The sequence below is a fragment of the Enhydra lutris genome, unplaced genomic scaffold (genome assembly GCF_002288905.1).
Source record: "Enhydra lutris kenyoni isolate GAN:26980312 unplaced genomic scaffold, ASM228890v2 scaffoldscaffold51, whole genome shotgun sequence".
Lineage (NCBI taxonomy): Eukaryota > Metazoa > Chordata > Mammalia > Carnivora > Mustelidae > Enhydra > Enhydra lutris.
Genome location: NW_019154135.1, coordinates 11,759,146 through 11,785,166, shown reverse-complemented (window position 1 = coordinate 11,785,166; position 26,021 = coordinate 11,759,146). Strand labels below are relative to the sequence as shown.

General features: G+C 43.8%; 1 protein-coding gene across 1 annotated transcript in view; it reads left to right on the top strand.

Annotated features, from left to right (window-relative positions):
* LOC111157011 (ATP binding cassette subfamily A member 13) overlaps positions 1 to 26,021 on the top strand; it is a 326,661-nt gene that overhangs the window by 39,910 nt on the left and 260,730 nt on the right. Inside the window, exons 17-20 of the mRNA XM_022518213.1 lie at positions 9,011 to 9,125; positions 12,818 to 17,602; positions 19,486 to 21,294; positions 25,479 to 25,585. Coding sequence (XP_022373921.1) covers positions 9,011 to 9,125; positions 12,818 to 17,602; positions 19,486 to 21,294; positions 25,479 to 25,585 — 6,816 coding nt within the window. The remainder of the gene's footprint in view (positions 1 to 9,010; positions 9,126 to 12,817; positions 17,603 to 19,485; positions 21,295 to 25,478; positions 25,586 to 26,021) is intronic.

Genomic DNA, 26,021 nt, shown 5'->3' with positions numbered 1-26,021 from the left:
TAGTTCCATTTTTAACCTTTCCAGGACTCTCCATACTCCAACCACTGCTTTTAGAGGCTGCCAGAGAAACCCTTCTCCGTGGCGGTCAAACCCACGAGCGGCCCGTTGGGCCTCTGCCTCAGCTGCAGATGGGCCACACTGAGCTCTGCCCTTGGTGACAGTGCTGGGTTGTCGGCCGTGCCTCCTTGGTTGCGTGTTCCTCCAGTGCTAGAGCTTGGCTGGATCCTGACCATTTCCAGAAACACAGGCAACAAGAGTGACATTCAGCATCCGTGAGAAGGTCTCAATAACATTGACAATCACAACATTTGTTGTGTTTTGTGTGAATTATTTCATCCAGTCCCCTTGTCAACCCTTGAGCTGGGTTCCATTTTGACTCCATTTTCAGATGGGAATACTGAGGCTCGTGGAGATTAAATTCTGATACAGACCACCGAGCTCCAAGTGTCAAAGCCGAGACACCGTTGTAGGACGTTTCTCCCCGGAGCCTGTGAACTTCCCTTCTGTCTGGACGATCCTCACTGGGCACATCACGCTGCCTCAAGGCTTGCTCCGTTATGGAAATAGAGCTTGTCCGAGAACGGAGTTTTCTTTATTCTCTGTTCTGTGCATTTGTGTCCTCTTTCATAGATTTTCTAATTTGTTTCCTGTTTCATGAATTTCCTTTTTTAATTTGTATTATTTCCTCCCTTCCTTCTACTAAGTTCAGTTTGATGTTCTTTTCCCAACTTTTTGATTTTCAGATTTTCTTCTTTTCTTTTCTTTTTTTTTTTTTTAAGTATTTTATTTATTTATTTGACAGAGAGAGAGAGCACAAGCAGGGGGAGTGGGCAGAGGGAGAAGCAGACACCCCTGAGCAGGGAGCAGGGAGTCTGACACGGGGCTTGATCCCAGGATCCTGGGATCATGACCTGAACTGAAGGCAGATGCTTAATGACTGAGCCACTCAGGTGCCCCGATTTTCTTCTTTTCTAATAGATACGTTTAAAGCTATAATATTTATTCTATGCAGAACTCTAGTATAGAGCACACAGTTTGATAGGTCACAGTCTTCATTAACATTTTGTTCAAAATTTCCTGATATTTATTATGATTTCAGGATATTGTTTAATTTTCACTGACATTTGGGGACTTTGAAAGTGATTTAAAAAAAAAACTCTGAATTTCTCACCTATTTTTAATGAGAGAACATTCTCAATGGTCAGTCTTTGGAATTTGTTGAGATGTGTTTTTGGCGCACATGGTCCATTTTGGTAAATGTGTGAGTTCTTCAAAACCATGTCACTTCTGTCCTTGTTGGGTGAGGTAATTATGTATATTAAGTAGGTCAAGTTTGGTAATCATCCACATTTTACCTATTTCTCAACTGCCTCTTTATTTTTTAAAATTAATTAATTTTTTTCATTGTTATACTTTATTAAATGAAAAGGATACAAGTTATCCTGATTAGCCCAGGGGAGAGGCACCTGGGGCAGAATCCAGGGGATTTCCAGCACCAATCTCTAGTTCTCTCTCTTAGAGGAGCTGTATCCAGCAGGAGCTCTTCCCAGCGGTGACAGGTCATGGTACACATGGAGTATTGTCAACCAGGGAGGCTCACACGGGCCCTGCTGTCCAGGGATTTCGCTGGGGTTTGGCGATATAGATGTGGTTGGACACCTTTGTGTCTGACCTTAGTTTCCAGCCCCTCTGGAAATCAGGCTGATAGCAGGTGGCCCAAAGGCCCCACCGTAAATCACACTGGTAAGCAATCTGGTGACGCCCGAAGCCTCCACGTGACAAAGACATGCTTGTGACAGGAAATTCCAAGGACTTAGAGATCACTTCCCAAGAGCTGAGGACAAAGCCCACACCTCTCCTTGACCAAGCTTAATTCTTCACTTAACAGTGTATTTTGTAGAAATAAGAATATTCTCTTACATATTCTCAGGGCATAATACATTTAGCCAACTTCCTTTTTTTTTTTTTTTTTTAAGATTTTACTGGAGCACTGGGTGTTGTACATAAACAATGAATCTGGGAACATTGCATCAAAAACTAATGTTGTATTTTATGGTGACTAACATAACACAATAAATAAAGAAATAAATAGTGTGTGAAAGCACAATAAAATAAAATAAAATCTTATTTGCCTCTTTAATCAGCTGCTGACATAGATGAGTTGAAATTTCCCAGTGAAGCGGTAGATTTGTCCATTTCCTTTTTAGCTTTACCAGCTTTGTTATATGTCATTTAAGTTACATTATTAGATACAAACAGTTCAGAACTGATGCATATTTTTATTGCATGAGCTCTTTTATCCTTAGGAAATGAAACTTCATTTTTCTCTAGCATTGTCTTTGCCTTAAAAATATACATCATTGAGGGGCACCTGGGTGGCTCAGTCAGTTAAGCATCTGCTTACAGCTTAGGCCATGTCTTAGGGTCTTGGGATCTAGCCCCATGTCAGGCTCCCTGTTCAGTGGGGAGTCTGTTTGCCCTCTCCCTCACTTGTGCTCTTTCTGTGTCTCTCTCAAATAAATATGTAAAATCATAAACACACACACACACACACACACACACACACATCATGGAGGTCCTCACATTTTTAAAAGATTTTATTTATTTAAGAGAAAGAGAGAGAACACATGCACAAGTCGGTGGGGAGGGGTAGAGGAAGGAGAAGCAGGTTCCCTACTGAGCAAACAACCTGATGCGGGGCTTGATCCAGGACCCTGAGATCATGACCCAAGCTGAAGGCAGACATTTAACTGACTGAGTCACCCAGGCATCCCTGATGTCAATATTAATGTTAGTATTAGCTATAGTCTGGATGCTACCATGGTTAAGTTTACTCCTAAGCATTTTATAATTTTTTATTATAAATGGAACTGTTTCCTTAATTTCCTTTCCTTTTCTTCCTTTTTTTTTTTAAATTAATTTTTAAGTAATCCCTAAACCTAATGTGGGGCTTCAGCTCAAAATCCGGAGATGAAGAGTCACATACTCTGCTGAGTGGGTCAGGCGCCCCTTAATTTCCTTCTCATGTTATTCATTGTTAATAACGAAAAATGCAACTGATTTCTATGTATTGATTATGAATCCTACAGCTTTGCTGAATTTGTTTATTAGTTCTAAAAGTTTTTTGGTGGAATATTTCGTTTTCTATGTGTAAGATAATGTCATTTGCAAACAAGGATAATTTTCTTTTTCTTTTCTTATTTCCTTTCTTATTTTCAATTTATTTTTCTTCTCTTATTGCTATAGCTAGGACTTTTAGTACTGTGTTGAATAGAAGTGGCAAAAGTGGCCTCTCTCTCTCTCCTTTTTTTTCTTTTCTTTTCTTTTTTTCTTCCTTTTTTCCGTTATGGTATAGCCTGGATAGTTATCTCTGACTTATTTTGCAGTTCATTACTTCTTGCTTAAGAACACATTTAATAGTACTCTTAGGCTTATTCATTGCTTTCTCAATTTTAGTTATTATAATAATTTCTAGGGCTTCAGTTTATTCTTTTTATTAAAGTCTGTGCCTGGTAACTCCAATAGTTTGATCTCTTGAGTGTCTGTTTCTATTGTATGATTTTCTTCTTTATTTCACTTATGTTCTATATGTACTTGTTTTTGACTCTATTCCAGACATTACATAATAAAAATTACAGAGACAATTTGATACCCTGGGTGTTTTCCGTCCTTCAGATAGGCTTTTGTTTGCTCGTTTACTTGTTTTTGACGGGCAGAGGGAGGAGCATGTCACCTTAATTCAATGAGGAGTCGACTCCTTTTGTTTAAAAGCACGTGAGATCTTACATATTTGTCATTTGCTCTTACTGTTAGAGTGTAGCCCTTTGGGGTCCCAACCTGTGGCTGTGTGTTGACCAAAGACATTTTTCCTTTGGTTAGTCCTGAATTCCAATTTATTTCCTGCTCTGCTGAGACTGTTGAAAGCTCTGTTCATTTTCTCAGCTCTTGCTTTTTCTTTTCAAAGTAGCAATTGCCTTTACTGGAGAAGTGGCTTCAACTGCTGGGCTTCATCTCACCTGCCTTCCGTCTTCTGGATCCTGGTCCCATGAATACTTCTGGCTTTGCAAGCTGTCCAATGCCTTCAAAGATTTTAAAAATATTTAAGATATATTAAATATCTCCTCTAGGTGTTCATAGTAGGAAGGTTGGGTAAAACGTTCTGGCCACCCATATGCAGAAATGCCTGCTCCTGGTTTATGGTCAAGGCTGGTGTGTGTGTCCCTACCCAGTGGGTGACAGCAAGCTTCCAGCTGTGACTTGGCAGTTAAGCCCAGAAAAGCTCTGGGATGATGATGAAGAGGTGGTAAAGGGCTTAGACATTGGAATAGGCCTGATTAGACTGCCCCTGACTGGCCATGTGACTGGGAACTTCAGCTTCATCGTCCAGAAATGGGCATGATCCTATGAGGATTAAGCAAGTTGTTACTTAGTAGGGTGTGTATGGTGTGTTGGGTGTTACCTAAGTACAAAGTGAAGAACAGACATTCAAGTGTGCATTCCTTGGTGTGCCAAGGCCATTTTCCCTTGTGCCAGTACTTTAGGGTAAAGTTTAATGCATGTTTCCACAAGGCAGAAGCACATGAACTAATGGATGTGACTTAGGAGATCAGAATCAGCCTTTATTATTTAAAAAAAAAATTTAGAGAGAGATAGAGTGTATGTGCAAGCACAAGGAGGGGGAGGGGCAGCGGTAGAGGGAGAGAACTTAAAGCAGGCTTCTTGCCCAAGCACGGAGCCCCATGTGGGGCTTGATCCCACAACCCTGAGACCATGACCTGAGCTGAAACCAACAGTCCGACTCTTAGCTGACTGAGCCACCCAAGCGTCCCGAGAATGACTTGCACATTTAAGAGGATGTGCCAAATGTTGGCCAGAATGCGGAAGGACTGGGGCCATCATAGGGTGTTGGCGGAAATGTAAAACGGGATGACGACTTTGAAAAACAGCATCTGCGTCTCCAAAAGTTATATATGCAGACACCGTGTAATGCAGCCGTTTCGCTTCTAAAGAAAAGAGAGCATATTTCCGTCTGAGGCTTGTGCACGACAGTCGTGGTTGCTGTATACTTGCAACATCTGCAACCAGGGAGCCAGCCGAGTGCGGCTGTGGGACCAGAAAGACTAGCTGCGGCACTCCCTGCACAGGCGGTACTCCAAGGTCAAAAGGGATGAGCTTGCTCACTCAGAATGAAGCTCAAACTAACCGATTCTAATTGATCATGCTCGGTGAAAGATGTCGGACAAAACACAGCACGCACTCTAATTCCATTTATGTGAATTTCTAACCGATGGTGGCAGAAGGCAGATCCAGGGTTTCCTGGGAACAGGAGCAGGGGCCGGACCTGACAGGTGGAGGGATGAGGAGGGAGCGCGAGGACACTGGGGAGTGACGGATAGGTTCACTGTCTTAATTGTAACGATATTTTAGTAATATGTACACATGTCAAACCCTAAAAACGGTCTGTGCAAACAGCTGTGATTTGTTTTACGACAGCTATATTTCAATAAAGCTGAGGTTTTTTAGAAGAAAGAAATCCAAATTTAAGGCAAGTAATTTATGCGTTTTGGCATCTATGGAGAAAAAAAGAGGCAACAAGCTTCATAGCTGGCGCAGGGTGTGCGATTCACATCAGACTTTTTAAAAGGTTAATGCTACCAGAAAACCAAGCCACATCGAGTAACTTTTTTAAATAAAAGAAGGAAACATGGGGGGGCCTGGGTGGCACAGTCGGTTGAGCATCTGACTCTTGGTTTCAGCTCTGGTCGTGATCTCAAGGTTGTGAGAACGAGCCTTGAGCTGGGCTCCGTGCTCAGTGCCGAGTCTGCTTGAGATTTTCTCTCCCTCCCACTCGGCCCCTCCCACTCATCTTCTCTGTCTCTGAAATAAATAGATATTTTAAAAAAGAAAGCGGGAACATAATTCACCAGGAAGGGAACAGCAGCAGATGGGCGTGATCGACCCCAAGACGCAGGAAAGCATGTGGACGACGGCGTCAGGTGCGGCAGAGAAACAACAGGCTGCTCTCTAGCCTGTGGAGGGTAGGACAAGAAGAGCGGTGCTGATGTCCTTTGCAGAAAGCCCACAGGTCTCGTGCACTGGAGCGCCAAGCATCTGAAAGTGACTTCGAGGGATGGGACTGCCGATAGTTTGGGTGAGACGGTGGGCAAGGAGAAATGCTGAGACAGCCTCCCTTTGTCGCCCAAGCCAGGCCTCTGCTGCTCCTCCGTGTCAGCAGAAGACGAGGCTCATGGGTCTGGACAAATGGGGGTAGCCTGCTCTGACTTTGGGGCGGCAGACATGACCGATGGTCCGGATATCACTGACAATGCTGGGGACTGACCTAACCTGCCTGTTCTGAATAGTGGAGTGCCCAGCGCCCCTCTTATGTGTGCAAGAAGGGAGGGGGCAGGGGGATGGGTGAGCCTGGTGATGGGTATTGAGGAGGGCATGGATTGCATGGAGAAATGGGTGTTATACGCAAACAATGAATCATGGAACACTGCATCAAAAATTAATGATGTACTGTATGGGGACTAACATCACATAATACAATAAAATAAAATAAAAATAATCCTAAGGAAGAGGAAATACAAAAAAAAAAAGAAATTAAAAAATGTGTAAGTACATAGATAGAAGTGTTTTCAAGAGAAATAGACCAGAAATTGGAAGAGAGAATATTCTAAAAGATTGTGAAGATAGAGAGCTGTGTAGAAGGTCCCACTGACCGTGATTGGAAGTTCTCAAAAGTAGAGATGATGCAGGGTTTGGAATGATTGAAGAAATGACCCAAGAATATTTCCCAAAATGTTTATGTTTTGTGTTCATTTGCCATCTGTGTGTGTTCTTTGGAAATATACCTACCCAGGTCATCTGCCCATTTTTTTTTAAGAGAAATTAAATTCACTTTATTTAAAAAAATTATTTTTAACATCTTAATTTTATTTTTTTTTTCAGTGTTCCAATATACATTGTTTATGCACCACACCTAGTGCTCCATGCAATCTGTGTCCTCCTCAATACCCACCACCAGGCTCATCCATTCTCCACCCCCTTCCCCTCCAAAACCCTCAGTTAGTTCCTCAGAGTCCACAACCTCTCATGGTTCATCTCCCCCTCCGATTTCCCCCAACTCCCTTCTCCTCTCCATCTCCCCATGTCCTCCATGTTATTCCTTATGCTCCACAATTGAAACCATATGATAATTGACTCTCTCTGCTTGACTTATTTCACTCAGCATAATCTCCTCCAGTCCCGTCCATGTTGATACAAAAGTTGGGTATTCATCCTTTCTGATGGAGGCATCATACTCCATAGTGTATATGGACCACATCTTCCTTATCCATTCGTCTGTTGAAAGGCATCTTGGCTCTTTCCACAGTTTGGTGACGGTGGCCATTGCTGCTATGAACAGCGGGGGACATTTTTAAAAATCAGATTGTTGTTGTTGTTGTTGAGTTGAATGAGTTCTTTACTTATTTTGGATGTTTGCTCCTTATTGGAAGTATGAATTGCAAATATCTTCTCCCGGTCAGCAGGTTGCCTTTTAGTTTTGTTAAAGATGTTTTCTTCACTGTGCAAAAAGCATTTTAGTTTGATGGAGTCCTGATAGTCTATTTTTGATTTTGTTGCCCTTCCCTGAGGAGATAGATCCAAAAAAATATTGCTAGGTCTGATGTCTAAGAGTTTACTGCCTATGTTTTCTGTGAGGAGTTTTATGGGTTCAGGTTTCACATTAGATCTTCATTGTATTTCGAGTTTATTTCTGTGGATGGTGTAAGAAAGTGGTCCAGTTCTCCCAACACCATTTGTTCAGACTGTCTTTTACCAGTTGAGCATTCTTGCCTCCTTCGTTATAGATTACTTCACCATATAACTGTAGGTTTATTTTCTGAGGCCTCTGTTCTGTTGCATTGATCTATGTGTCTGTCTGTTTTTGTGCCAGTGCCATCTTATTCTGGGTTAGTTTAGATTTCTTATGTTTTTATCCTAACTATGGGTCACATTTTCTTGCTTCTTTGCATGCCCAGTAATTTTTTATTAGATGACAAACATTATGATTTTACCTTTGTTTTGTGGTTGTTTTGTTTTCTAATGTTCTTTTTTTATTTTTAAGATTTCATTTATTTATTTGAGTGAGAGAGAGAACAAATCAAGGGCATCAGCAGGAGAAGCAGACTCTCTGCTGAGTGGGGACCTCGACATGGGGCTCGATCCCAGGACTCTGAGATCATGACCTGAGCCAAAGGCTGACATTTAACCAACTGAGCCACCCATGTGCCCCTGTTTTTCATGTTCTTGAAAAGAGTTTGATCCTTTAGGATCTGGCTTTTAAGGTTTGCTAGGCAGGACTGGGATGGTATTCGGTGTGGTTGCAAATATGCCCCAGGACTGAGGCAAGACCCATTTTACATCTTGTACTCACTGTCTAATGAGAACTGTGGATTGTTCCAGTCTGGCTGATGGAAACAGAATTTGTTCCTGGCCCACGTGACTGACCACTGGACACTTTTCTTGAATCTTTTTGGGTGGATCTTTCCCTGGTCTCAGGGGGTTTCTTCACCAGCATGCACTGATTTATCCTCAGCTGAATACTTGAAGGAGGCATACAGAAAGTGCTCCGTCTGTGCAGCTCTCTCCTTGGAGTCTGTTCTGTGTGTCTGTGCAGTCTTTTGTACTCCAACCTTCATCCCATCTACTCAAGGTGCCTACTAGCTCCACTTGGTTCCACCTCCTGGGTCAGTCCTGGGATACTTTCTTTAAGGCAACAGACGGGATAATCATGGGTCTCACCTTAATTACCTCCTGTTTTCTGTGGATCACTCTCTATACTGCTTGATGGCCAGTGGCAGTTGACCTTGGCCAGATGCAGAAGCCAAATCACAAGGATTTCTAATCCTTCTTTGTTTTATTTTCAACCAGATTAAGAAAACCACTAAAGCGTTCTTCCCTTTGGTAGATTTGACTGTTGTGTCCAACTTGAAATCAATACATGACATGCCTTTCTGTTTAGATTTCTCTGAGGAATCTCCTTGTTATGAAGAAAACATGGATTGGGAAGCCATCACTGATAATTATTTCACATTTTTGGGTAATTTACTCAAGTCTCCAGCTGCTTCCATCTCCAGGTAAGTTTTCAAAATTCAACTTCCAGGTTTTGATTTAACTATTATCTGAGACAAGCAAAACCTATTTATAGGAAATGTCTGCTTTATTTATTTATGTAATTATTATTATTTTTTAAGAGAGTTTGAGAGAGAGGGTGAGCGGGGGTGGGGGAAGGGAGAGGGAGAGAGAGAATCTCAAGCAGTCTCCATGTCCTGCGTGAAACCCCATGTGGGGCTCGATCTCACAACCCTGAGATCATGACCCGAGCCGAAATCAAGAGTGGGATGCTCAACCCACTGAGCCACCCAGGTGCCTCAGGAAACACTTGCTTTAAAATGTGAACTCCTGATGTGACTGTGGATGCCATATTTCATATTAGGCATTCGATATTATTTGCCCCATAGCATTTATGACTCCTGTTTCCATGGATTTTGAAAAGAAACACAAATGATAGTTGTAAGATTTTCCTTCAAAAGCATGATTTATAATAGATGCTCCAAAAATGGATTGGTTGGATAATAGTCTCATCCAGTTGTGTACTTTAGACACGGGATCCGTGACTGAAGATTCTGGGAGCTCTGGGGACTTTTGGGAGAGAAGTGAGCTTTGGAACTAAATCGCCAGTTTATATGCTGCTCATGCATTCAGACAGAAATTCTCATGTATAATTACGGAGATGGTATACAGCTTCTTTCTTTAATTTTTTAATACATGAGCTTCCCACTTTATTTATTTATTATTATCTTTGAAGGCAAGTTCTACACCCAGTGTGGGGGTTGAACTCACAACCCTGAGATCCAGAGTCGTATGCTCCCCCGGCTGTGCCAGCCACGCGCCCTGGATATCCCGGGGGTTTAATATTTATTCATTTATTTATTTCAGAGAGTTGGGGGGTCAGAGGGAGAGGGACAGAGAGCCTTAAGCAGGCTTTGCAGTGAGCGTGGAGCCTGACATGGAGCTCAGTCCCACGACCCTGAGATCATGACCTGAGCAGAAACCAAGAGTCAGACGGGTAACCGACTGGGCCATGCAGGTCCCCTGTATGTGGTTTAAAGGACACTTTATTTATTGCTTCTGGGGTGTGTTGACAGAAGCTTTGCATTAGGACATAGCTTTTAAATTTGGGAACGGATCAAACTTATCTGTGAAGTTTGTTAAGAATACAAATTCCTGGGACACCTGGGTGGCTCAGTCAGTTAAGCATCTGCCTTCGGCTCAGGTCATGATCCCAGGGTCCTGGGGTCGAGTCCTGCATCGGGCTCCTTGCTCCGCCGGGGAGCCTGCTTCTTCCTCTGCCTGCTGCTCTCCCTGCTTGTGCTCTCTCTCCTCCCAACAAATATATAAATAAAATTAAAAAAAAAAAAGAATACAAATTCCTGGAGCCTGCCCCAGATATGCTAAACCTTGGCTGTGTGGAGGACCCGGCTTTCTGTAGATTTAAGGAATTCTGCACGTGGTTCTGGTGCACACCAAAGTTCCAAAGCTATTCAGCAAAAGAAAAACTCTGGGCCATGTCCTGTTCCAGCCATATAATAGCTGCGTGAATCTGCTAATTTAAAAAAAAAATTCTATATATTAAAATTGTATTTCTATATATTATAGAAAATTTTCTATATATTAAAATTGTATATGTATTAAATTTCTATGTATTAAAATTTTATATATGTATATATATGTTTATATGTGTGTGTGTGTGTGTGTGTGTGTGTGTGTGTGTGTGTATATATGAAATATTTCTTTTTCCATGACTTGGAGATACTGGTGTATATCCCAACAGGCTTCTGTAGGACTGAACTACAACTGTAGTTAGGAAAGTGCCTTACAAACTGTAAAGTGATGTAGCGATGTGGAGCTGTACTTCTACCAGTGGTTCTAGTTACTTCTACTGCAGCCCTTGCTCACACTGCTCTTTTTTTTTTTAATTTTATTTATTTACTTGAGAGAGAGAGGAGTTTGAGAAAACGAGTGGGAGGAGGAGCAGAGGGGGAAGCAGGCTCCCCACACCTGAGAGCCCAACACAGGGCTCGATCCCAGGACCCTAAGATCATGACCTGAGCTGAAGGCAGAGGCTTAACCCACTGAACCACCCAGGCACCCCAGCTGTGTATGTATCTCTATGCAAGGCTGGACTTGAACAAGATCCGTATGGAATTCCTAATAGCACAGCTTTCTTGTTCTTGCTAGAGAAGTTCCCTGGAGAATGTTCTCAGTGTTTCCTGGTTCAAAGTCGCCACTGTCTTGCAAATAAGAGTAAATTAAATGATGGCGTGCCTCTTCCTTGAGCGTGTGTATTCTCTCTCTCTCTCTCTCTCTCTCTCGCTTTCTCACTTAAATAAATAAAATCTTAAAAGAAAGAAAGTAAACTAAATGAAGACTGTACCTTCTGCTCCCAGATCCCAGCTATTAGATGGGAGAAAGCAATATTCATCATTTCATCTCTTCTGTGTCTGTCCCGTGTCAAGACTGTGCCTTAGCCGACAGGATTATAGAGTGAAAGAGGTTTAGGAAGGAATTCAGCCTTGAAGGTATTAGTAGCCAATACAGGTGAAAATCCTTATCCACAATTTTTCAATGTGTCTTTCAAAGTCTGGACATGGAGGCTTTTCTTACGGGGGTCTCACAGCTCCTTCCACAGAGACCCCAACACGGTCCGCCCATCTCAGGTCTCACTGCCAGGAGGGTTCATGAGTTGGGGGTCTGCCCCAGTCCCCACGGGTGGAGGGGGCATTAATACATACCTGATACGTGAACCATGTCATCTTTTTACATTTTTTAAAATATTTTACTTCTTTTTACTTAGAGCAAGAGAGCAAGCATGAGCGGGAGAGGGGCAGAGGGAGAAGGAGAGGGAGATACTCTCTGGCAGACTCTAGGCTGAGTGTGGAGCCCCATGTGGGGCTTGGTCTCACGACCCTGAGATTGTGACCACGGCCAAAATCAAGAGTCAGACTCTCAACCGACTGAGCCACCCAGGTGCCCGCCCCCCCACCATGTTGTCTTTCTAAACTCAAGCACATAGGTCCCCAAGGATTTAAAGAGTGGACTGGTGACTCCCGAGTTAGTGGAAGTTAGTAGACTTCTCCACATGTGGACCTCTGTTATGAGTGTGGACTTGTCGGAACCCCTGATGTGCTCCTTTGAGAACTGTGTGCATTTTACAAGTAGGCACCTGGAGAGAAAGCACATTATCTAAAATCATGAGTTTCTGGGCACTTGAGGGGCTCAGTTAGTTAAGCATCTGCCTTCCGCTCAGGTCATGATCTCAGGGTCCTGGGAGGGAGCCCCACACTCGGCTCTCTGCTCAGCGGGGTGTCTGCTTCTCCCTCTCCCTATACCCCTCTCCGTACTCTAACCAAGACATTCTGAGACACAACAAGGAATCGAATCCTCAGATTCTTCTGACATATGTAGCAAACTTACCTTTAATGATCCTTCGTATGAAATCATGGAGTAAAATAATTTAAAATGCATTGTTTTTGGTGCAGGAGGCAGATTTTAAGCTACGTATAGGCATCTGCATTGTGACTTTCTAAAACACTTTGGAATACTCACAACGATTCAATTCCAGTTGTGAAATATACTGTGTAGCAAACAGTCCATTTATGTTTTCCTCTAAATACGCGTATTACTTTGAAAATTTGATACACTGAATTTGTCTTGAATTTATTTATCTATTTATTTGGATACTAAGACAATTCCATTAACATTGTAGAGTCTTGAATTCCACAAAGGAACTTCTCATGATGGAAAAGAAGTTGCATTCCCTCGAGGATGAGGAAATAAACTTTTTTTTATCTTTTGTGAGATTTTTGGAGGAATTATTGCCTGATCCTTTCGACTCACCCAGCGTGCCCAAATTCCATGACCTCCCATCTCTCAGTGAGACTCTTCTGAACACAAGCCAGTTGTGGGTCAACCATTCAAGAAGTTTAGAGAGCGACACATCTGCTATTGCTACTCAGAAACTTTTGGAATTTGGCAAAGTGGTGATCGACAAAATAGGGTCTCTTGAAAGTCTCTGGATAAAGAACGAATCAGATAATATTTTGAGGTTCATGGAATTAGTACTTTTTGAAATTGATCCCAAGCTCCTGGAATTGTGGATGTATGGCATTTCAAAAGAAGAAAGAGTCAGGCTGGAAACTGTGTCTACACTTCTTAATTTTTCAGTCACAGAAGATGAGAGGGTTCTTACCAAGAGCCTTAACTTTTCCCAGTTGTTCCAGTCAGACTGGCCACGATTGCCAGCTATGGAAATGGACTTTGTACATTTGAGTGAAACTGTGATAAGCAGTCTCTATGAGCTCGGATTTCTGAAGGAAGGACAAGTATTTGAAGCTCTAGACACAGTCTACGCTATAAGGAATGCGTCTGAACTTTTCTCAGCCCTTTCTGAGCCCGAAAGACGAGCCGTGGACACGGTCTTGACTAAGATATATCTAGACATCTTCCAGGACAACGATTCAGCTTTGCTTCTGAAGATTTATGCTTCATGTTTTGAATGTATTTATAAACTCTTGAGCATTCCAAGTACAGAGGCTTTGCTATCTTTCCTTGCACAAACCTCAGAGCGCATCTTGGATATCATAAAGCAATTTGATTTTCAAAACATCGGTAAAGCATTTGAATTTTTGTATGTGACAACAGGAGTTCTTGAGGGACTTTCTGAGGGATCTCATTGTCAGCAGTTGCTTTCAATTTTTAACTACTTGGAGCTTCAGGCCCAATCCCTGATGTCTACTGAGGGCCCAGAACTGGAAGTGATCCCTGCTACATTGACAGGCCTCAAACAGCTGTTCTTGGTAGACAAAGATTTCCGTATTTCCTTCTTTCAATACATGAGCCAACTCTTCAACGAATCAGTCAAAGCCCCATTGGGCAATGAATGCTTTGCCTTGGATAATAAGAACATCTCTTCTGTGAATTACTCAAAAGATAGAGGGTCTTCATTTATTCTTCCATGGACACAAATTCTTTCCAACCTCTCAGCGGATGGCAGGACGTTCAATGAGTTCATGGCTGTTCACTGTACGGTCTCATGGCTTCAGATGTGGACTGAAATCTGGGGAGGCGTATCTCTTCTCTTCCAGCTTGACATGAATGTTTTCACTCCTCTCCATGTTGGTCTCACTCAGCTTCTGGATGAATTGGAAAGTGATGTGAGAATTTCTGAAAGCTGCCAGGGAATGTTTCCCACCCATCGCCCTGCCAGACTCCTATTGGATTTGTTTAAAAATGTAACTCAAGCTGATGGCTTTCACGATTGGGATGATTTTTTGACTCTCAGAGACCTCTGGGTAGTATTGGGTGATGCATTAGTTGGGGTAAAGTCACTTAGCCCCGAGCAGGTAAGGAAAGCCCTTTTTACCATGGAAACTGCCCTGCATCAGCTAAACACATTTCCGTTAAACACAAATGCAAGCAGAGAGTTTTTCTATTCTCTGCTTGACGTTTTCGTGGAATTGAGCAACACCTCAGCATACATCGACAGAAACGTACAACTGATAAATCACTTTCTTACAAATAACATTACAAATTATGGAGTGCGGCGTGACAGTGTCCTCACTGAGCTAAGAGAAGCAATGTTATTGCTTCTAAATGTGTCACATGACCAAGATTTATTGTCCTGTGCCGGGATTTTCCAAAATGTTACCGAGTTTATTTTGGAAGATGGTTTATACGTAAATACGTCACAGAAGACATTACGTATTCTGGCCATGTTAAATTCCACATTTTCCTCCGAGGACACGATTAGCAAACTGAAGGGATGCGTCACATGGATAGACATCACGAACCACCTGTACGTGATGTACAACTCCAGTGTTGCACACGACTACCTTCAGGGTAACCGGAGGAGTTTCAGAGACGTGGGAGACAAAATTAATTCTACACTGAAACTTGCTGCTTGGATTCTCGGTATGAAGGGACCTCACTGCACACTGAATAAGTCAGATACAAATTGTGTGAATATTGTATTGAAAAATGTAACCGACTTTCTGAATGTCATACTCACCGAAGTCTTTGAAAGGGAAAAGGTACCCAAATTTGAGATCTTGCTAACCCTTTTCAATAATTCCACAAACCAAGTAAGGATGGTTATCAACAACCTGACGAGAGACTTTGATTTTGTATCTCAATCCAACTGGACGCGTCTTACTGAATTAATTCTAAGACCCCTAGAGTTGTCAGATGACATACCTAGCCAGTTTACAAATCTTTGGTTGCATTTAGTAGCTCTGGGGAAGGAAATTCAGAAACTTATGAAAGGTATTTCCACTCACCTCCGAGAAAATGACTTCTCTTCTACATCTGAAAAGTATCTAAACCTATTTGCTACCAGTTCAAAAGAAAAGGATGTCAACAGTTTAGGCCATTCCTTTTATCATCTAGCCAGCTACCTTCTCTTCAACCTGTCTCATGATCTCCAAAATCCACCACCAGTAATGCCCCACAAAATCATGAATGCTGTAGGTCTTGCCATCCAACTGATTCGGGATGTGTTCAACTCCCTGGTGCCCTCAGTTCTTCACAATATTCCACAAGATCTGGGTGATATTCAAGTTTTCAAGAAGGTAGCGTCTCTCCTGCGCACTCTCAAGAAGACAGACATAGACCTGTTGGTCGACCAACTTGAGCAAATGAGCGAAAGCCTAACGGATTTCTTTAAGAATATCAGTAGCTTAGGTACCCACAATCTGGGGGCCAACCTGCTTGTAGGCTTGGTGGAAAAATTTGTAGACAGCTCACATTCTTGGAATGTCAATCATCTGCTGAAGTTCTCACGCTTGTTCCCTAAGGATGATGTGAATGTCGTGATAGACGTGTACTACATGCTTCCCCATGCTGTAAGGCTCCTGCAGAGGGGAGTTGATAAAAACATCACAGAACTCCTCAAGGATGTCTATAACTTCACGCTCCTTCATGGCATAAGCATTTCCAATGTCACCAAGGAAGACTTTGCTAACATGATAAAAACTCTTTTGGACACAATTGAATTAATAGCGGAGAAACCAGGAATTCTTTCCGAGGCTTTCACTTGCCTTCCTGTGGTTTGGTGCTGGAATCACACAACTTCTGGGTTTCAGCAGAATCCAAAGTTAGAAGGCTGTAAATCCCATGAGCTCATGCCATCTTCCTTTTATACCAAAGTGGCCAGCCTGCTCGACTACCTCCACGTCTCTCTCCCAGGTGAAGGTTTACAATGTTTGGACAAAGGTTCACAGAAGGAGATTACGAGGAAGATGGTCTGTGTAATTCGTGAACTAGTGGACTGGAATTCCATTCTTCTGGAGCTTTCCGAAGTCTTCCATGTTAAAATTTCGCTTGTGAAAACCATGCAGGAATTTTGGCATAAAGTGTTACCATTTGTCCCGTCTTTTGAAAATCAAAGCAATGGTAGCATCTCTGAACTTTGTCCCAGTGGCCCCATAAGGCAAATTGTTTCGCAAATCATAGCAAAATTAAAAAATGTTAACTTTACAAAAATTCCATCAGATGAACACATTCTTGATACACTAGCTAGTTTAAGCAAGATCCTTAACCTTAGTGAAGGCACAGAGGCATCTGTTCGAAATAAGATTTCCTTGAATTTTGAAAAGATCATGAAGTTGCCTTCTGGGGATCAGCACCTAGAAAAGAGCCCCCATTCTCTAGAACCTCCATCTGAGACATTTCTCGATGTGAACCTGACAGGCAGTAGTTTAGAAGCACCATCAAGTTTTACTAAAAAAAGAGAAAAAACTTTCCACTCTTCTTACTTTGAGGATCTAGGGATGGAGCTTGAAGAAATCATGGCCAATCTAAGCCACAACTTTCCTATCAAACCCCAGCTTTCTGAAATTATCAGAGAAATTCAGATGCTTAATTCAGAGACTCTTCAAAATGTAACTTTGCAACTTGCCCATTTTTTCGAAAGCCTGGGCTCATCGTCATTGAGGATATCAGAAGTCGTTGAAGATTTTCTGTTGGTCGTAAAAACCTGGCTTCGTAAATGGGCAAAGGAAGATGATTCTGGAATGATTCAAACATTATTTCTTCTTATGGCCAATGAGAGCTCAACTGATGATCTAGCTTTGTTGACCAACAAAGATATTGCTACCTTTTGGGGGCTTCTTAAAACCATTTCTAGGGAAGGTAATTCTGATGTTGCCCATCTTATGCAACTGCTAAGCCAAGAACAGCTGACTAATTTCTCACTTGTTCAATTCCTTTTTGAAAGTTTCCTAATTAATTCAATCAGTAATTTAACTGGGAGGTCTCCAGAGGCAGCCTCAAATTCAAGTGATAGTGACCTTCACATAATGAATTTTGTTAAGCTCACCTTGAACCGGACACAGTCAGAAAATGGTGAGAAAATAATCCTTCCTCCGAGAAGCGTAGTGGATTTCATGGAACAGGTTTTGAAAACATTCTTCTCATTTTTGCTAGAGGAAAATTCTGAGAACAGAATATCTCTTCTGCTAAAGGCCTTCCACAAAGACATCATTGCAGAGTTGAGGTAAGTCTACTTTTTTTTCTTAAGATTTATTTATTTCTTTGAGAGAGGGAGAGAGAGAAAATGTTTGGGGTGGTGGAGAAGGGGCAGACGGAGAAGGAGAGAGACTCCAATAGACTCTGTGCAGAGCACAGACCCTGATGGGCTCAATCCCATGACCCTGAGATCATGACCTGAGCTGAAATCAAGAGTGGGACGCTTAACAGACTGTGCTAGCCAGGTGCCCTGAGACTTTTCTTTTCTTTTCTTTCTTTCTTTCTCTCTCTCTTTCTTTCTTTCTTTCTTTCTTTCTTTCTTTCTTTCTTTCTTTCTTTTTTTGTATAGTAAGTGAGGTTGTTGTATGTTACAATTGATTTTTATTTCCTGGAGCGTATAAACATCAGTAACAGCACTTCTGTACCCATCACCCTTGGATGATCTTCGAAGGGAATTTTGTCTCAATGGAGATTTCATTAAAATATCATGGTGAAATAATTTTGATGATTGTCATCTAAGTAGTAAACACGTACAGAAACCTAGCCCCTGGCGATTAATCACTTATGCTCTCTTACGTTCTCGGGTTATGCAAATAGTTACGAAGTTCTATTTTATATGGAACTTAAACATTAGTTAGTTGGGTTTTTTTTTTTGAGATTATTTATTTGCTTATTTGACAGAGAGAGAGAGAGAGAGGAAGGGAGACGGAGGGAGAGAGCAAGCACAAGCTGGGGGAATGGCAGGCAAGGGGAGAAGCAGCAGACTCCCTGCTGAGCAAGGACCCAGACACAGGACTCGATCCCAGGACCCCGGAATCAAGAGCTGAGCCAAAGGCAGATGCTTCACTGCCTGAGCCGCCCAGGCACTCCCAGCATTAGTTTTTATGTATGTATATGCATACGCTTTGTCACTATTTGAAGTGATGTAGTCACTGTCTCATCACCAGTGAGATGTTCAAATATTTTTATTCCAGTTAATCTAACATTTTATAACTGATGGTCACATTATGTTTCTCTCATATTTATTTTTTTTCCTTCTATTGGAAGCTTGCTAGTGAGAAGGCAGGAGGGATACTCCAGTTCAGCCTTGCATGTGTGTATCAGTCAGGGCCCGGCCCCTGACGTAGAACCAGTACAAGGATTTAATTCAAAGAACGGGTTCGTCTGCTTGTGAGCACTGGCTAAGCAGGCTGTGCGGAGGGCGCGCTTCCACAGGAGACCGTTGTGGGGGGCAGGGTGATTGGAGAGAAGAGCAGTTGCTGTCTGGGGTTGCGAGGTCAGGGAAGTTTGAAGCCCGCTCTGAAGGCCCTTCAACTGATGAAGTCTGGCCCACCCAGGACAAAATCCCGTCTTCCCATGTCCGAGTTTACTCATCAGGGGCGTTAATCACTCCTGCACAGTCGCTTCCCAGCAGCACCTGGGTTAGTGTTTATGCTGCACACTGGCTACTGACTTCCCTTCATCCTCCACTCTCCTGAGGGAATCCACTGAGATGAACATTAGTTAGTTAGTTAGGGGGTGGGCTGTCACTCAGCCTCGCCTCACTGACGCAGTACAGAGCCATCACCCATCTGAGCGAGTTGCTGGGACTTCGAACTTTCAGAAGGGTGTTCCCTCTTGCAGTGAGAAACAATTTATATAGATTTCACCTTCCTCCGGTTTTAGAAAAGCTGGAAGTCTGTGGCTTTTGAAGCGTTTAGGTCGGAGGGATCGCAATGGGGTTCTCTGTGAAATTCCTCCACCCTTCTCATTATTCGGCGCCAAAATATTAATTTTCATCTGGAATGTGTGTTAGCGTGTCATCTTGTAGTCAGGGTGATTCCCCCATGGTGCTACTGTGACACAAACATAGGCCTCTAGGTTCTGATCCTTCCACTGATAAACATGAAATTCAAAAATGTTTATTTGCAGTTTTGTCCCAAGGGATAAAATCCTAGAAATTCTGACACTGGATCAATTTCTTACTGCCTCAAAAGAAGACAGACTGATGAGCATTTTCTCAAGTTTAAAGGAGACTCTAAATCATCTAGTCAAAAGTTCATTTATTTTAGACAATGGACAATTTCATTTCGATCATCATCGAGGACTGAAGTTCATGAGAGATTTATTTAATGCTCTTCTAAGGGAAACCCCAGGGAAAAATAAGACTGAAAATAATTCGGAGTTTCTTGCGGCCGTGAGTCAGTTGCTTTTCCACACGAACAGCTCTGAGGATCTCCTCCATCTCAGTCACAATCTTAGGTCATCTCTCCAGCTTGTGAGAGAAAGTTCTACAGAGATAGCACGTCTCCTGGACGTGCTTGTACACTCTCCTCACGAGGGTTTCCGTGACTTGTATCCTACACTCCGAGAAGTTATACTTTCCAATCTAACTAGTTTGCTTTCCTTCATAAATAATTCATTCCCTCTAAGAAACAGGGCAACATTAGACATTACCAAGAGATTGCTTGGTGTTATCTCAAGAGCTGGTGGAGAAAGTGATGCCCCAGAACCTCTCTTGGAGATGTCTGATACCCTGACCATGCTGGTGAGGGACACTGCTGAGATGAGAGACCTTGCCACCTCGGTGACCTCCGCTGTGGAGCTTCTCGGGCTAGCCACAAGAGTTGCCCGGAAGGTGGCCACCATATTTGAAACTCATTCCATCCCCAATACCACTGATGCTATGAAATTCTTTGACAGTCTCTATACTGTTTTGCGACAAAGTGTTCGAAATGTTGTGAGAAAAATAGGTACTTTGAAGAATGTAGACCATTTCACATCAGAAAATAGAAGCAACTTGTTGACACCATTTCTTGACTTGGCTTTTGGGATGATTGGGGTCAAACCTAATATTTTGCAAGACTCTGATGTTAACATGTCTGCAAGCACATTCTCATATATGAACCAGTCCAAGGACTTTTCTGATATTTTGAAAGAAATCACTGAATTTTTAACTTCTCTGAAAAGCAGTTTGGGAGACATGGAGCATCTTGTGGTAGCTTTTAATAATGGGACCCAAATATTTGCGATGGATTCACTCAGCGTATGGGAAGAAGTTTTGGATTGCTTAGTTCCTATAAATAATATCATCAACCAGATAGACTTCTTACATCCTAATCCACTTCCCAATGATAGTTACCCTCAAGATACAACGTGGGAAAGAACCCAGGAAGTGATCCTGTTTTTGGATGAAATGCTATCACAAGACATCATCGGAATTGGGACTTATTTAAGAAGGATGATTGATCTCACCTTGGAAGCTCTTTGGAGTGACTTAGAGAAGGATGACTGGCATGTCTCTAATCTGTGGCTGGCATTTGCTCAGCATCCAGATAACCTTTTGAAAGCCATAGAAACAGCTGGGGAGGTCTCCGGTGGAAGAGGTGGCCCAAGTGGACCTTTGTTTTCCAACATGTCTCTGATTCAGAATGTAACTCATCAACAGCTTAAAGAAGCAGTCCAGATCGTGTTAAAGAGAATGGCTCTCTTGAGGAAGGAACTTCCCCTAGATAACTCTCAGTGGATAAATGCCACGAGAACTTTGTTCCAGCCCATTTTTGAGAGTCTTGTTCATGTAGCCACTGGGAAGAAGATCACATTGGAAAAAGGAGAGAGGACCAAAAAGGTGGTGGCTGGTTTTCCTTCCATCCTTCAGCTGTCATCAAATTTCGAGCAATTCCTGAAGGGATTAATCGCTTTGATTGAGTACTGGCAAGAGGTCCCATTGATGGACCAAAGGTAATGAAACCCCCAACTCACTTCCTTTTTGCTCCCTTGCAGTAACTGCAAAACAGGACCCTGCAGGAATGGCCTGGAACCAGGTAAGGTATGGTTCTGGACTTCATCTCGATTGCACACTGGAGTCAGTTCCGACATCCAGTGACTCGAGTCTGGTGTCTTCGTGACTTGACTTGTGATTTGGCATTCCCATATGTTTTGGATTTATCCAGCGGTGTTTGACAGTACATTATTCCTTTTTCCAAAAGTAAAAACTTCGTTCTCTTCTCTTCACTTGTCCAGAGCTAAGTGCATACACAGTTTTTCTGTTTCTATCCTCTGGCTGCCAAAGATCTCTCTGTTTGGTAGACAGGTAAGAGTGTAAGACTATATGCAGTCCATGCAGAGAACTGTGCTTTCAGCTGTAACCACCACTGGGAAGGGACAGGCAGCTCTTGGTTTCTTTTCTCTTTAAAGATTTTACATTATCTCTGCACCCAACATGGGGCTCAAACTTACAACCCCGTGATCCAGAGTCATGCACTCTACCGACAGCCAGCCAGGCGCCCCAGCTTTCTCCCTCTTTAGGTTCAGCCCAACGCTGTGGTTGATCCAGCTCCAAGCTCTGCCCCCATGTCTGAGAGACAGGTGAGGGGAGCCCTGTTCTGATCCTGTCACTCATCGTGTTCTGGAAGTTTCTACTGCTTCAGGTTGGAGGATTTGTGTCCTGGGTGTGCAGAGTCTCTGAGACACTGCTCTGTCCCAATCCTTCCTTCTTGTGTGTGACAGTACCTTTGGATGGCCTGTGGTCCCTGCCTGCTCCTACCTTTCTCTTCATCCCACGGGGAGACTGGAGGTGCCACCAAACCCTCACTCATCTGCCAGAGAGTTTGACTTGTTTTCTGCTGGTTCTGTTGCAATAGGGCAGTGCCTCGATCCAGCCGTTTTTTATAACTTGGCAGGATTTCCTCGGTAGTGAGACAAGGGTCTCCTGGCTTGAAGAACTATCACTCCTTTGACATTTGCATGCTGCCTTCCAGAGCTTCTCGCTTCACCTCTGCACTGCCTCTGATCCCACTCCCCACTGTGTGGGACAGTACACTCTGCTCTGAGTTTCCGAGTGAGCTGGAGGCGGTCTTGGCAACATGTATACTCCATCAACACCAGTTTTCATCAGATGTTTCTGGTTCTCCGGGGAGGGCATTTATACCGTCCACCAAGGGTAGGAACGAATGGGCTGTGGACTGGCTGTGTGGCCGACACCTGGTCACTAAGCTCACAAGGCTACGTTCCCTGTGTCCTCTGCTTAGCGATTACTTGCTTTCCTTCTCCCTCTGTTTTCACTCTACTTATCATCGGCTTCTTCCATGGGGAAGACGCAGAATGTCCCCAGTCGGCCATCAGATTGCTCATGGGTTTGAGGTCTGATGGAGCCCTTCTCTCTGCGGCGGGAGCTTGTGGGGCCAGCAGCTCACGTGAGAGCAGGTGCCCTGGCCCATCTCCTACCTGCCTACCGAGGGCCCACGGTCTACCAAGATGCCCAGGTGATTTGTGAGTATGCTCTAGGCTTTCAAACACCACATTCCTCATACTGGGGGCTGGGAAGCCCAGATTTAGAGCAGTTCGATGTCTTACCCAATACAACACACCCACATCATGAGGGAGATGGTGGCCTTTGGTGTCTGTACAGAAAATGAAATCATGTTCCTTTTGCTTCCAGGTCCGTGATCTTTTAGGCACAACTAAATTGTAATAATTAAAATCCCACAATTTACCAAAGTATGCACTACCCGATGGTGACCATTACACAGCTCTACACACCATCATGTTTGATTTGGCCCAGAAATGACAATGATAAATGTTTGTCTTTCTGTGGCACTAAAACCCAATTCAGGAATAACTATTTCCTGCCCCCAAAATATCCACCAATTCCACTCTATTTTTATTATACCTAAAAATAAAACCTCTCCATTTTGTTCTCTATTTTAGAGCAGCCCACTGCCCTTGAATCTGGCTTCCCGAGAGGATTCTGTATTATTTTGCCTTACCTTCAAAAGCATCAAACAATGTCAGATCCTCTTGAATCTGCAATTACCTGGTATAACTGTGAAGAAACCCCACCTCTTTTTTTTTAAATTTATTCATTTATTTGAAAGAGAGTGCACAGGAGGGAAGGGTGGGGGGGGAAGAGAGAATCTTAAGCAGACTCCACACTGGTCATGGAGTCTGATGCAGGGCTCGATCTTGAGACCCTGAGATCCTGACCTGAGCTGAAACCAAGAATCAGACGCTCAACCAACTGAGCCACCCAGGAGCCCCAAAACCCCAGTTTTTATTCACCTCAAGGATGCCCACACCCCAGGCAATAGGGCACAGAATCAGTAAACTCATTCTCGTCCCGATAAATATACACACACCACCCCCACGCTGAACCTTCCACATTAACATGTGATAACCATGTTCTCTAAGGACTGGTGGGATTCCCAACCACGGACAAACAATACCCTGTCTGGAGAACATCCACGTTTGCCAGGACAGGTGGTGGTCCCTGGTCCCATTAGGTGTGTTGAAGCAAGTGGCTCTTTGGCCGTTCGGAGTCAGCTCCAAAAAGCAGGATGGATTTTAAACTTTTTATTTTTTCCAGAAGGTTTCATTCCTTGGGGAAAGTAAATTTAAAACAGCACACTGTAGGAACATTGCCTTGCATTTAAACATGCAAACAAACCCTGTTCTGGTGGTCACAGTGTTCTGGAGAATTCCTAGTGAAGCGTGGACTCAGGCTTGTGATGTCGCCATGTCGGTCCCCTCGGCGTGCGTGCACTTGACTTAACCCGGTTGACTCAACACTGAGTTTCCAGAAGCCGAGAGGCTTGTCGATCTCCAGGCCTCAGCAAGGATGTTCCTTTTCAAGGAATTTTGGGGAATTTCCTTGGGTAGTTGTACCGTTCATTGGTCGATGTGACCCAGTGTCCAAAAAAAAAAAAAAAAAAAAGAGAGAGAAAAGAAAAAAAGAATATACACACACTTGGATAAACTCCTTGGCAGGTGCTTCACAGGTCCTATTACTTACATACTCAGTTCTGTCAGACGTTGAGGATAATTTTGAGTTTTGAAACAGTGTCGGCTCATTTAAGTGTGACACAAAAGCCATTCAGGGTTCAAGAAAAAATTCCCGAGCCCTTTTGGCCAGCAGCGTGATGGCAGAGCTGAGCACGAGCCCCCGCTGTGTGGGGGCTCTCAGCCCGTCCAGAACCGCCGCCGTGGTGGGCCAGCCCTCAGCAGCCGCCTCCATGACCCTCTGCAGAAGTAACGGGCTGTGACTGACGAGTTCTGGGAACTACATGGCATAGCTGGGGTCACAAAATGAGGCCACAGATAGAAAAGAGTGCCGGCTGGGGGTTCTGCCTTCCTTGGGGCCGAGGGTGGGAACCTAAGGTTTTCTAGGCTCTTTCTCTCTATTGGTGAGTTTAAAGCCTAAGAGAAGGCACTTCAAGTGCAAGAAGAGGAAAAGTGATGGGTGGGAACGGGCAGTTATCAAAGTCAACCAGGATCTTTCAAACAGAGGCGCCTCTGTGGGGTGTGGCTGGTAATGCGTGGTTTTGAGATACCTTCGAAATGCATGCATTTGCCACTAAAGTTTGCACTGGGCACTTGCTTTACAAAAGGAAAAACCAGCCTTTAGGACTTTACAGCATTACTGCTTAGTAAAACAGTGGTCTGGACGCCGTTATCCCAACACCACCATTGGACCCCATGAAGACCAACACACACGCAAACACACGCACACACACGCATGCAAACACACACACACACGCATGCACGATACACCCATTTTGCTAAAAGATAAGAAACTTACATACTAATTCATCCACTGCTGTGAATTCTCTGTACATAAATAGTAAACCATAAGATTTCTCTCTACTGGCTTTCTCCACTCCCTTTCTCCCACCCTTGGCCCCAAGGAAGGCAGAACCTTTGCTTTTGAGAACGGATCAAGGCAAGGAAAGGGCAGATAGCTGGCTTCCTGGCCCCGGAACTGATGCTTCCAGAGCGGGGGGCCCAGTGTTTCTGAGAGGTCTGGATGGCCACCTGTGTGTCTGGGGTCTGTTGTGGAGGAGGACAGTGACGACTTTCTGTGTACAGCAGGGATGCACACGGCTTGCCGATTTTCTCCCTCTCATGCCATTGTCTGTTTTTTCCCTTAGCGTGGAAATGTGTCAAATTTTCCAGCAGCTTCAGAACCCCCCGGAAGCCATCGTGATCCTGCAGAAAGTGGCGGTGCTGGCTCTCCGTGTGTTCAGCATCTTTGCAGGTGGGCTCTGCATGTGACAAGGGCCGCATGTCGTCCCGTGCGGGCTTCCAGGGACCGGCTCTCCCAGGGATGGGAAGATTACCCCTGACTTTCTCTTAGAGGCCTGTGCAGCCTTCTTAGCCCCTGAGCTGGGCTTTGGTCTGTGTCTTTGCTCCTGGCACGCGCGTCCTTGTCTCCCCAACCTGAACTCCAGCTGGACTCTGTGACTCAGAGCGGGGGGCAGCTCTTCTAGAAGGACAACCTCCTTCTTTCTCTGCCGGCAGGGATGCTGAGCAGACCTCTGTTAAACGCAACTGTAATGCCGTAGCTTCCACGCCTCCCTCTCCTAGAGTCGGTGCTGTTAGGCCTGAGGGTGCAGAGACAGTGGGTGCGGGGGCAGTGGGTGCGGAGACAGTGGGTGCAGAGATAGTGGGTGCGGGGACAGTGGGTGCAGAGA